This window comes from Octodon degus, unplaced genomic scaffold (assembly GCF_000260255.1).
Source record: "Octodon degus isolate 3935 unplaced genomic scaffold, OctDeg1.0 scaffold00015, whole genome shotgun sequence".
NCBI lineage: Eukaryota > Metazoa > Chordata > Mammalia > Rodentia > Octodontidae > Octodon > Octodon degus.
In genome coordinates this window covers 14,602,141-14,616,018 of record NW_004524591.1, presented here as the reverse complement: position 1 = coordinate 14,616,018, position 13,878 = coordinate 14,602,141, and the positions used below count along the sequence as shown (strand labels likewise).

Below are 13,878 nucleotides of genomic sequence, written 5' to 3'. Positions count from 1 at the left end.
ACTGTTGTGAGTTCAAGACCAGCCCAGGCTACAAAAATGAGCTCATGGCTAGCCTGAACTGCATAGCAAGACCCTGTCTCTAAAAAAAAAAAAAAAAAAAAAGTAAAACAATGTATAAATACTGCTTACTGTCATATATTTTTTTCTTCTCTGAGAGACTTCCAAGCTGGCATTGTATGTGATAGCTCTGGTGACGGGAAAAACAAATTCAGCAGCCAGGTGTCTTATGCTTGCACCAAACAAAGTTCATCATCAATATTTAAGTACTTAACCCTTTAAAATGCAAATATTCTGTACATGAAAAGCTAGCAGCAACATATAATATGATCAACTTAGTTAAGTGATAAGTTGCACCTCTGAAGATGTTTTAGGAAGAATTTATATTATCCAAAAATCCAAAAGCAAGATAGATAAATAGGGAATTTGTATATTACATCAATGCATCTAAAGGAGGACTCCCCACTATTAAACAGAAGATACATTTCTTAACAGAAATCTAAAATATACAAAACATTATTGTATACAGATGATATACATATTATATAATGCATATGTGTATATAAAACAGGTGACAATCATTTCCAAATTTTGTTCAAATGATTTGGTTTTCATCACAACAAATAGAACACATACCCTAACAATTACATCACTGTTCAAAAAGCATATCAATCATTCACAAAAACTCCAACTGTAAACTTAAAGGCATCTCTAACAAGACAAATTTGCAGAGGCATGATACTTTTGCTGACCATATCCTTAAAAAAAATCTCTACATTGTTAGTTTCAAATTTTTACATGTGAAAATAAAACTTTCTTCAAGAGTCACTTCATGTAAGGTTTTTACAGAATAAGGCACTCTCTCAGTCTGCATGACCTTGCTTCCAGCCTGACCTTAATGTGTACATGTCAAATTAGCAACCACATTTCACTGCAAGAAACAAAAAGAATAACTTCAAAAGAGAGTGCGAGGTATTGCTCTTTTTTTTTTTTTCCACTAAAGATAGAAACAAAGGGAAAAATAATTATCTGCGTAAACTAGAATGGATAGCCATACATCTCTGAAAGGAAAAAAGTGGCACTCAACAGATTTTTGATGTCAGGTTTAGATGGTAGTACACTTGTAGCACTGACATTAAAATTCTGCTTCTGTAAGAAATTCGATTAAGAAGGAAGGCCAATACTACTGTTTTCTTCTAATAAGAGTAACTGACCCATCACTAAATACTGAACTAAATGACAGCTTTATAAAACTATTTCAAGTATTCAGTATCACAGTGAAAATGTGAGATCATGTTAAAGTGAATGATTTGAAAATTCTTTTGATGAAAAAGGCAAGAGTACCAAATCAAAACATATACAAAATGCTTCAACGCATTTCTTTATGTGGTATGAATAGAAAGATTATTCATAAAAAGTTAGAAAAATTAAGATAAATTATATATACCTTCTCAACCATATTTTATATAAAAATTTAGAATAGTGTACTGTTATTTTAATCTACACAATAAAAATGCCTGGACTTGGCAGGTATCTTCTATCTGTGCATGTATTTTCTCAGTAGAAGATTTATTGAGTTGCTTTTGAAAAGTTTTGTTAACCTTATTGAATCATCAGTAAACCCAGCTGATGGGGACCCACTGTGGTTCCATCCTCAGTTTCTCTATGGCAGTTTGTAGTTTCTCAAAGGCTTTGTCTAGATTGTCGTTTATGATGATCAAATCAAAATAGTGGTTGTATGCTCTCTGAATCCGTGCACTTTCATCCACTGTTTTCTTCAAGTCAGAATCCTGTTAAAGTTTTAAAAGAAAAAAAATATTTGAATGGTAATATACATTTACTTGCTCAAAGAAACAAGTAAATTGGATATTTGTTTGTGATACTAATCTTTAAAGCCTAACATACAGTGTTACAAAGGACATTACTATCTGTGCATACCCATGTACATTTGTGTTTGCATTTATGAGCATTTTGTATCTTCTGTTAACATTAGGATAAGATTCTTATTTGAAAGACTGGCTATAATCTTTGGGTAAACCTAGGGTATTAAAATAATTGTAGCAAGTGACTGGTCTTCAGCTCAGTTATATCTTTTTTGGAAAGATGTTTTTTTAAAATGGTATTGGGTATTGGACCCAGAGCCTTCACAATGAGTTATATTGCCAGCCTTTCTTCCTATTTCTTAATTGTGAGAGAGGGTCTTCCAAGCTGCCAAAGCAGAACTCAAATTTAGGATTTTCCTGCATCAGCCTCCTGAGTGCTGGGATAACAAGCAGGCCTCAAATATCAAAGATTGCTATTTTATGGTCTATATTAATCATGAGACCAAAGTTGTAGTGGCTATTAAGCTCAAACCGAACTTGCCACCTACCAGTAAACAAATCCTTAAATGTATGTTTTGAAAACTATAAGCTCCTTACCTACCACTAGAACACACAACCATATACTTTAGTTACATTTTTGTGCTAGTATTCTTTACATTTTTTACTAGTTCTAGTCCTTTGGAAATGATGTAGGAAATACCTAAGTAATGGGCTCTAACTCAGTAGGTAAGCTTTTTTAAAAATTCCAAGTGTTTGATTTCACTATATTTTTATATATTCTAAAAATGTTTACTGGGTTCTTAATAAAGTGATTATTATATTTCAGAACTGGTAGATATAATAATGATTAAGAGAGGGAGCTGTTTCCCAATGGTGAGGGAGACAGATAAAAGACAAATGAACATAAAAAATTTATAAGTTGTATTATTATAAAACCAAGTACAAAGGATTTAAAAATATCTACTTTAGAATGATTGGAAAGATACAAGCAAGTGACAGTTAAGCTAAAAACTAAAGGGAAATAAGACGGTTATCATGAATAAAACAGAAGAAAACACTTTTAGGCAGAGAGAACAGCAGTGCAAAATCAAAAGGAGGGAAATGGCCCAGGTATATCTAAGACTTAAAGACGACTGGAGTGGTGGAGGCTTGTGGCTAGGTTATGGAGGACCTCATATGATAAAAAGACACCTATGGGTTTTGAGGAGGAATGTGATATGAATGTACATAGGAAGACTGATGGCAGTGATCCATGTCACAGTGAAGGGCTGCCTGGATTATGATGAAGAGATAGGAAACACACCACCCTAAACATTAACTCTGGTGTTAAAAATTGCCAGGATTAGCTGATGTGAAAAAGAAGAAAATGCATGGATCAAAGCTAGCTCGGGGAAAATAGGTACCTGTGGAAGAGTTTGGGGATGGGGAGTGAAGAGAGCATGATTTTTTTCAGAAAAGCAAAATGTTCTCTTTTTATGACAAGATGTCTGTGAGATATCCAAAGTAGAGATGTAAAACAGTTTATATGTCTGGGCTTCAGTTTATCTAGTTATATAAATCATCAGTGTAGCAATGGATGTAAGTGGTTTCACTAAAGGAAAGTACATAGAGAGAAGCTGGTTCAACAATTAGGCCCATGGAACCCGTATACTTAAAATACTTGCACTGAGACTTTTAAGTCAGTTTGGAGCAACTAAAATGCCTTGGATCACAGATGTATGAAAGATTATAATTAAACTTGAAAGTGATTCTTACTTTGTTATTAGGAATCTGATTTGTCAAAAAAAAAGTCCTATTATAAAAGTGGAGTATGCCATAAATGTGGAAAAAAGAATAGAGAATCCCTACGTCTATAGAGTGATCTGCAGGACATACTGATATATAAAAAATATAGGCAAATTACTGTGCAGTTTTGTATATAATAGAGGAAGTACAATACACATACATACACAACTTCCTAATGGTAAAAATGGTTACCCAAAATGGCTATGTACATGGGTCAGAAGAAAACAATGGAAAAGACAACGAGGCTTTTTTTTTTCATGAAAGATTTACTCTGTAACTATGAAAATGTTGTATACAATTATACAACAAAATTCAAATGGAAAAAATAATATATAAAAATCAAAAGCAAAATGAAACAAACTTGTGTTTCAAGTTGATGGCTTGGTCACACAAAGGAACTATTTCAATGACTTTACAACTAAATAATTTGATATCTAGTGGGATATATTCTCAGAGCACCTAAAAAGCCTAAAACTTAAAGCTTTTCAATAATCATATTGTTAAAACAGGTAATTGTGGGCTGGGGAGATAGCTCAGCAGCTTAAGTGCCTGCTTGGCAAACACAAGGTCCTGAGTTCAATCCCCAGTACTAAAACAAACAACACCCACCCAGATAATGGCTGCTATTCAGAAATTATATTTATGTTACTTCATTTATGCTTATAGAGGTGAAAATAAGAAATAACTGCTATCATGAATCAAGACTTTCTGCATAAGAGGCAAAAAGGCAAATGCATAGTTCAAAGTGCCATAGCAATGTAAATCTAATATAAAATTTGAACTGCAACTAGTAAAGTTGAATGAATGCTGCTTATTTTCCTAAAAAGAAAAATACATCCTCCCAATGAACAGAAAGGTCCAGAAACAATGTCCAACTGAGTTGAAATCAAACCCTCAGTGCTTAGATTATCTCTAAATACCATTTTTCACTAAAAGAAGAGAGATTTTGGGATGGCTGGTTCCAGTTCCAGTCCAGGAAATATGCAAGAATAACCTGGAACACAGGTTGTTATACTAAGAAGAAAAGAATCATCAAAGACTGCTGGGATTGTATTTAAACAACAACAACAACTGAGAAGCCAAGTTGAATAGACTATTAGCGGAAGAGAGGATAACTTAAACATCAGTAATAATAATAATTGACCTGAATATGCAGAGAGGAAATACTATTGTAGACCTTTAAGTAATGACTGGCTTGACATATGAACAAGTTGGTTTATGAATGGAAATTCAGTTTTAACTTACAACCAAAGTCTTGAGTTAAGACCCAAATGCTGGCCATGTGTGCTTCCAGATGGTCTTAGACACAGATTTAACTCTTAACGAGTTCTGGAATGAACAGTATATTTTTTTCCTATATGGGGCTGAGAAATCCTGGGCCAGTGACTTTCTAAAGACACTGAGGTCTGCCTATGTACAGGAGAAAGACTTCAAAGGCTGTGTAGAGATGCCATTTACAACTTTAGTTACAACCAGCCCTCAGAAATGAATTAAGTTTCTAAGTCAAGGGCCCACTGTATTCAAATGGCTTTAAAACAGAGGGATAAAAAGATTGTGTATGTGTGTGTGTGTGGGAGCTGTTCATAGTGGTCCTAATCACTGGTGGGAATGTTAACATATTTATCTTCAGACTGCTGTGTTTACACTGTGGATACAACAAATGAGCAATTATATGATAATCTATATGTCTGTTGTTTATGAGAACTGTGATACTCAGCCTAAATTAGACAGATAAAAGAGAAAGGAAAATAGTATAAATTTATAATATAATATGCAATATGGCTTTAGATACATTATCATTTAAACATACAAACAAAAGCATATGTCCTAGGTCTACATAAAAAGGTCTAGCTAAAAGCACTGGTTAACATGTGTTAATGTGTATTTCTTGAATTACTGTCTTAAAATACTATTTACCCTAAAAGGAACCTGGGCTTCCAGGAAAAATGTTGCTTTCTTGGCCCAGAATAGGAAATCCATAAGATGAACATGGAACCTCTCTCATACTAGATAGGAAGAAAGCTATACAAGAATATCAAACTCTTGGAAAAAAAAAAAAAGCCTCAAAAGCAATGTGGTGGGCACATGCTTGTAATTGCATTTAACAGGCCAAGGTAGGAGGATCATGAGTTTAAGATCATCCTGAGCTAAACAGCTAGTTAGCTAGTTCAAGGCAAGCCTGGACTATACAGTGAAACCTTGTCTGTCTATTCATCTGTTACACACACACACACACACACACACACACAAAAAAAAAAAAAAAAAAAAGAAAGAAAAAAGAAAAATAGCCAAAAAGTTCTCAAGTGCCAACTAAAATTAACTTCTATTGGGCAAAGATGGGACAATTTGCATAGCAACAAAAAGAATAACTGCAATAATGTAAAACATATCCAATAAGTTTCAGAACCTACATGCTCATAAACATAAAAATAAGCCTCACTGGTCACCTGTCTTTCTTGGAGGCTTTAAGAACAAGCTCATTATTCTGAAAACTGATCCATAAGGGAGCACTATTAAATAAGTGCCCTGCCTTTCCTGTATGAACTGTACCTCAGAGTAATGAGCTAGTTCATGAGAAAAATAATAGTATATAAAGACAGATGGTAACTAAAAATATTACAACTTTGCCAGTCCTAAAAAAGAGTATCTGAACCAGGCAGATATCTAATGCTAAAATCATTAGATGAAAGTTACTGGTAAACTTTATATGAACCCATTCCTTAGCCTTATCATAAAAAAAGACACAGGTTTACATATGCTCAGGATATAATAAAATGCTCCCCTTTGTTTTGAATACACATCATTCTTGCTATATTATGAAGTAGTTCTGGAAGTCATTTTTTGTGTTCTTGTACTATGCTGGCTGCCTTGATTTCCTAAATTGATTCAAATACAGTGATATCATAGTTCATGAATTTAATTCTTGTCATTTTGGTCACAGTATTCATTCCATGATTCTGGTTACAGAACTAAGTTGGTGAAATGAGGTACCACTGTATTTACCTTCTACATAAGGTTGTTATGGCTATCTGAATGTATTAGTTATTTCTGTTACTGCTGAGACAAAATACCCAACAAGCAACAAGCCTCTTTCTGTCCCTTATATGTAGTCTACTGGGATAAGGGTGGTGCCAATCCAATCAGTGGACTGATACAGCAATCACCCACCCATTATTCTAGCAATTCACTACAATCAATCACACATGCTAGATTTAGCCACCTATGAAAAAACTTTATAGCCCCATGAAGCTTTGGGGTGGATATCTAGACACAAACTGTAACACTGTGCCTTGCCCCCCGCAAAGACTCATGCATATCCCTTTATGCAAAAAGACAATTAGCCCCTTTCCAAGACTTGCCAAAGTCCTAACAGTTTAACACTTGTGGTAAGTTAAATCAAAAGGTTCCTCTGAGATTTAAGGCAAACTCTCAGCTGTGAGAGCCTATACAAATGAAAAGAAAAACACTTCCAATATTTAATGGCACAAGATAGACATTTCCATTCCAAAAGTTACAACCAGGGGGATACAAAGAAATGGGACCAAAATAAGTCCGAAATCCAACATGGAAAGAAAACATTAAGTCCTGTACCTTTATGTCCAGCATCTGAAGCAATCTGTGGCAAGATGTAAACTCCGAAGGTCTCTGCCCCTATGGCACTTCTGGTGGTTATAGCCCTTATGGCTACTCTTTCGGGGGCCTACTCTACTTTCTCCTTGCAGTTTTCCTCAGAAGAGACACATTCCTGGATTTTCTAAGCTTCTGGGGTCTCCACTGTACCTCTGACTTCATACTGCCCTCTCAGAGGCACAATGCCTGGCCTTTAAGGCCTTCTTTTTAAATCCTGGCGGAAACTTTTCTAACTCTACAACTCTACCATTCTGCATGTACCTAAAAGTAGTGTCATGTGAATGATACCAAAGTCTTCCAACATCTAGAGCAGAAGCCAGGCTTCCCTCTTTCTTAGCTATATGCCTTGGTCAGTGAGCACTCTGAATTCACTTCTGAGAAACAAATTCTCTATGTGGCCACCATTCCAGAACATGGTACTCTGGGGCATTCTTCTCAAATCAGAGACTTACAATTTTGAGGCTGCAAAGGGTGGAATCCTGTCATGCATCAGGCCATCTTTTTGATTCTTCTGTTCATTCTCAGCAATCAAGATCTCCTCTGCTCTATCTTTGCAGCTCACAGCTTCACTGCAGCTTCCTTTCTGATCAAAACTCAAGGTTTTAAAGCATTCTGCTGGGATCTTGGTTCTTGATTTTCAACACATGGCTACAAGCCTCCAAAAGTAGTAGCCATGACACTGCCTCAACATTAGACTGTTTTGAAGTTACTTCTCAAAAATTAATTAGTCCATCACCTTTAGTCTCAGGCAAAGTCTGGACATGAGCAAAATGTAAACAAACATTCTGGAAAGGCATAACACACATTATCTGAAGTCCAATAACCAATGCAGTCCTTCTCAGAAGAAGGACTGGGAAAGTAAAGACCTGCATGGTCTTTACTGGCAGGATTTCTATCAGCCTTCTGGTCTTCTGAGCTGTAATCAGAATCTCCCATGCAGTACAGCCTTTGGCATTCCACTACTACTTTCCAGCAGCCATCTCTAAACCTTTCCAAATTCTTCCTCAACCATTCCCAAAAGCTCTTGAACCACATGGTCAGATATAGTTACAACAACAACCCCATTCCTGGCAACAAATTCTGTATTTGATTTTCTCACTGCTAAGACAAAACACCCAACACCCACAATTAAGGGAGGAAAGGCTTATTTAGCTCCCAGTTTGTACAGGTTTCAGTCCATAACCAGCTAGTTCTGAGGCAGTGACACATAGCGGAAGGGCAACAATTCATAGCAGCAGAAAACAGTAAAAGAGGGCGAGGGCGAGGGCAAGGGAAAGGGGGAGATGGAGGGAGGAAGGGAGGAAGGGGGAAAGAGGGAGGGAGGGAGAGAGGGAGGGAGAGAGAGACAGACAAACAGAGACAGAGACAGAGACAGACAAAGACAAACCTCTTTCTGTCCCTTATATTGTATCTAGTCTACTAGGATTAGAGTGGTATCAATCCAATTAGTGGACTGATCCAGCAATCACCCACCTTTTATCGCAGCACCCTTTATCCCAGCATTATACTACAAATCAGTCAAGCACACTAAATTCAGCCACATCTGAAAAAAATCCTGAAGTCCCATGAGGCTTTGAGACACAAGCCATAACACTAGAGGTTCTCAAAGTCTCATGAGGTCATAGGCTTTTGGGAGCTGACTGGCTCATGAGTGATACTGGATCTCTGACGTGTGATACTGGATTAGTTCACTGATGGGTTTATAGCTGGATATGATGTTGGGAGGTGAAGCCTTGTGGGAAGAGGTGGGCACTGTGGGCATGACCTGGGAGCTGGAAGAAGAAATCACTCAACAGGGCTATAAATATTTACACTGAGACAGGAATAGTATACCAGAACAGAAAGTTTTATTTCTAACAGTACCATTTAGAAGAGTACCAAATAGGTCTTCCCTCAACAGTGCAGATTAATAGGCTCTAGAATGAGAACTGCTTGGGTCTTACTGGGCAAATTTTAAAAGTGAAACCTGAAAGGAGTAAACTATTCCAAATAACTTCACCTCTGAACAAAACTTGTAACATCTGGCAATAAAAATATATCAGAACTGCAAAGAAGCAGGAAACCATGATCTAAATGAGAAAAAGAAATCAAAACTGACCCAAGCTGGGTGTGGTGGCACAGGCCCATAATCCCAGACTTGGAAAGCTGAGGCAGGACAGCTGAAGAATTCAAGTCCACCTGGGCTATATAGTGAGTTTAAAGATAGCCTGAACTATCTTAAAATACCACAGTAAGATTCCATCTCAAAAATTCAAATGGGTTAAAACCAGACAAAATGTTAGAATTAGTAGACAATGATGACATTAAAAAGTTGTAAATATTTTTTCATACATTCAGAAAGTTAAATACAGACATGGAACAAGTTGAAAAAGAACTAAGAGGACTGCTAAGACCTGATTTCAAGGTATAGTATTTGCAATATAATAGTATTGGGACCACTCTGTCACTAATAAAATGAGATGGCTGTATTAATACTTATATTTTAATACTGGTTCTTTTCATTCTACAAAGGGAACTATGCTTTTAAAACAAATATAAGTGACATGCTCCTAGATAGGAAGAACACTGTGAAAATGGCCATACTCCCAAAATTGTTATACACATTTAATGCAATCCTGATTAAAATACCATTAGTATACCGCACAGAGCTAGTGAAGCTTTCCTCAAATTGATTCAGAACCAGGAGAGACCTAGAATATCAAAAGCAATCCTGGCAAAAAAAAAAAAAAAAAGAAAGACAGGAGGTCTCACAATCCCTAAATTTAAATTATACTATAAAGCAACTGTGATAAAATCAGCATGATACTGGCATAGAGACAGACCTGAGGATCAGTGAAACAGATTAGAAGAAGCAGACACAACTACAAACACACTCAGCCACCTTATCTTTGATAAAGGGGCCAAACATGCTCACTTGAAGAAAGATAGCCTCTTTAATAAATAATGCTGGAAAAACTGGCTTTCCACATGCTGAAGGCTAAAACTAGATCCATGCCTAACACCATGTACCAAGCTACAGTCAAAATGGATCAAAGATGTAAATATTAAAACAGAAACACTAAATCTTCTGGAGGAAAATGTAGGTAGATATCTTAAAGACACAGGGGTAGGTAGAGAGTTCATCAACTAATACCAAGCTGCACGGGTGATATTAAAAAGAATTAACAATGGGGATTTCATCTTTTTGAAAAGTTTCTGCACTTCAAAGCAAATCTCCAATAGAGTAAAATGAAAAGCCATAAACTGGGAAAAAATTATAGCCAACTGTTCCTCCAACAAAGGCCTTCTATTTAGAACGCATAAAGAATTAAAAAAAAATTAGACCCCCCCCAATTCAAAGACCCACTCCAAAAATAGGCATCTCAAATGAATATATACTTCTTAGAGGAAGAAATACAAATAGCAAGTAAATATAAGAAAAATGTTCAACATCATTGATCATCTGAGCAATGCAAATTAAAACAACACTGAGACTCCATCTCACCCCAGAAAGCATGGCTAATATCAAGAAGTCAGCCAATAACAAATGCTGGAGAGGCTGTGTGAAAAAGGAACTCTTCTGCACTGTTGGTGGGGGTACAGACTAGTATAACCACTATGGAAATCAATATGGAGATTCCCTAAAAATCTAGGACTGGAGATCCCATTCAAGCCAGCTATCCCCTTCTTGGGTATTTTTCCAGAAGAACTGAAAACCTCATACCACAGTGATATATGTTCACCCATGTTTACAGCAGTGTAATTTGTCATAGCCAAATCCTGGAAACAACCCAGATGTCCATGAACTGAAGAATGGATAAAGAGGTGGTATTTTTACACAATGGAGTATTATTTAGCTATAAAACCAGATAAATTTGGGTCTTTTGCCAGTAAATGGATGTAGAGAACATACTCAAGTGAAATCAGACCCGTATATGCAAACATCTCATTATTGTCTCCTTAGTGTGAGAATCTGAAAGAGAAAAATGGAATCTGAAGGGTACAATAGATACTGGGAAAAGACAATGAACTTATTCAAAAGGAAAGAGTTACTGAGTTGAGAAGGACAACTTCTTAGGGAGAGGGAGTGGGGTAAAAAGATTTATCCAGGTATGTAAGCAGGATGGTTTGGACAACTGTATTGTGCATTTCTGCTGGGTCTATTGAAAGGAACAGTTAAGGCTTAATTTGTTTTGTCTTCTTTTTTCACTTGTTTGTACTTTTTCTCTTCTTAATTTCTTATACATTTCTTTCTTTCAATTTTTACATGCATATATCTGGTAATATAAATGAGTTGGAAGACAACATTATGTATTACAACACAATACTATGAAATTCATATTACTTTGTTAAGTGAATTCTGTATCACTTGTAATTTGTTTTAATTCTAATTTATACTCTTTAAAAAATAAAAAAATAAAATATAAAATACAGTGAAAGGGAGGAAAGGAGTAATTAAAAGGATTAATATGTGTTAAGTACATGTACCAACTCCCCACAATGATTGTAATCATTATGCATTACAAATATGTACCAATAAAGATAAGCACTAAAAAAGACAAAAACTAAAAAAAGTGAGCAAGCACTCTCAAAGTAAAAGCAACTGTTCTAACTATATTTGATTAATTTTTTTAGTCTACAATATCTTATATAGTGTGTTTATTTCCTAAGTACAACTAGTTAGGATTATCCATATTCAAAAACAAGAAAAGGAAACAATATAATAGTAAACATAAAACTGGCAGATTAAAAAGTTTTCACCGTCAAAAGCTTGGTAGTGATTCCTGCATCCACCACAGCCTTGTGCATGGCACGTAATGTCTCTAGCTCTGGAGCAGCAATAAACACCACATATGGCATGAATTCAGATGTCCTCAACACCTTCAGTGCCTGTGCAGAAGAATAATACAAAGCACTTTATTTAACATTGGTACTTGAATTATTCTTTTAGTATAAATCAAATCTATCTGCCTGCTAAGGATTAAGGACATATTTTATTACATGTCTCCTGCTTTTCTGATGCTTTAGTGTTTTCCTAAAATAGTAACACATTTATTTTTTTGTACTGTCTCATTACTTTTTGTTCTTCTTGAACAAAAGTATAAAATTTAGTGATTTCCCCCCCAAAATTTAGTGATTCCCAAATCATGAATGACATAAACTATTACTAAGAATTTGTTAATACCAAATAAAGTAGAAATAACCTCAGTGCTGATTAATTGGAGAGTGATTAAATAAATCCATACTATGAAATACCATGCAGCAATTACAAAGACTAAAAATATCTCTTTAGTAACATGAAAAGAGCTTTAAGAAATACTGTTTAATATAAAACTAAAGAATCGATATAAAATTTATTATTTCAATTTTATGTTTTTTTAGATTGCAGCCATATTTTAAGTTTTAAATTTAGCCTTTCCTAACATAGGTATTCATTTATTATTTGAATAACTACATACTAGGTTTACACAGATTTAATTACATGGTTTCTACTATTTAGCTAGCTAGCTAATAAGATTCTCTATCACCTAAAGGTAAGAAGGGCAAATCCATCTTTCCACTTTGACAAAACAAACATTCTTATCCCCCTGCCATACAAATACACAAACAAAACCTCATCAGGAAATAAAATTTTCAAAACATTTTTGTAATTCATGCAGCTCACTTGTGGGTTGACATCCAAAATACAAGTTCGTCCAGTTTGGACAACTTCAAGAATAGAGTCAATCTTAGTTCCATAGAGATTTCCTTCATATTCCCCATGTTCCAAATACTTTCCAGCTTTAATGTCTGCTTCCATCTCTGATCGTGACACAAATTTATATGCCTGGCCATCTTTTTCATCTTCCCTTGGTTTCCGTGAAGTAACTAAATAAAATAAGGATGACAATTTGTACAAAGAGTTTTCAGGGTATAAAAAAAAAAAGACCAAAACATACAGGGTAACTATATTTTTCTTTTTGGTGCAAGAGTTTACAAAAACCACATCCACAGATTAAATGTGAACCATCTCCTGTTTTTTTTTTTTTTTCACAATTTTATTGATAAATAGCAATGAGACAGTTTCAAATCAAATCACTAAGACAGTTTCAATAACTAACACAATGCATACATTCTTCTTAGTAGTTAATTGCTGTACAAGATGCGGACTTCAGATCCTATTTACAAACACCATTAGAACAAATCATTCTATTTATTAACATAATGTAACTATATATCTATCCTAACCACTTTGAATACACAGATACAAAATGGACATTCCTCTGTATACCCCTTTTTTGCTAAGTTCCATTATTTGAATATTATAGGTGTGTAAACTCAAAATATTCTAAAAGAGTCCAGTAGCCCAAAATAGCATTGGGTCTTCTGTTTAACTGGCAGTGTCAGAAATAGTTGACCTGAGTCCACCACACCTCAACATAACAGCATGGCTTTACTTCCTACATTTCGTCTTCATACTTTTCTACTGAATGGTTAAGACCAAGGTAAAGCAGGACCTGTGCAACAAGAGTTGTAGCTTTTGGGTCTGATAAAGTCAGTGAAATCCCCTTAGGATTTATCCTGAGATCCTGTATCAGATTGTAGAACCTTTGTCAGTGTCAGCCATGTGGATGAGTCACGGCCATTGCTTGGCCAATGTGCTCTCTGTGAAAGCCTGAGAGAG

General features: G+C 35.4%; 1 protein-coding gene across 3 annotated transcripts in view; it reads right to left on the bottom strand.

Moving 5' to 3' along the window:
- Nucleotides 1–563: 563 nt before the first annotated feature.
- Nucleotides 564–13,878, bottom strand: part of Mpp6 (membrane palmitoylated protein 6) — a 95,907-nt gene continuing 82,592 nt past the window's right edge. For all 3 annotated transcript variants that reach the window (XM_023709877.1, XM_004626470.2, XM_023709876.1), the window contains 3 exons: nucleotides 12,880–13,082; nucleotides 11,976–12,104; nucleotides 564–1,787 (listed from right to left, as the gene is read on the bottom strand). In XM_023709877.1, the coding sequence (XP_023565645.1) occupies nucleotides 1,611–1,787; nucleotides 11,976–12,104; nucleotides 12,880–13,082 (509 nt within the window). In that variant the 3' untranslated portion in view covers nucleotides 564–1,610. The remainder of the gene's footprint in view (nucleotides 1,788–11,975; nucleotides 12,105–12,879; nucleotides 13,083–13,878) is intronic.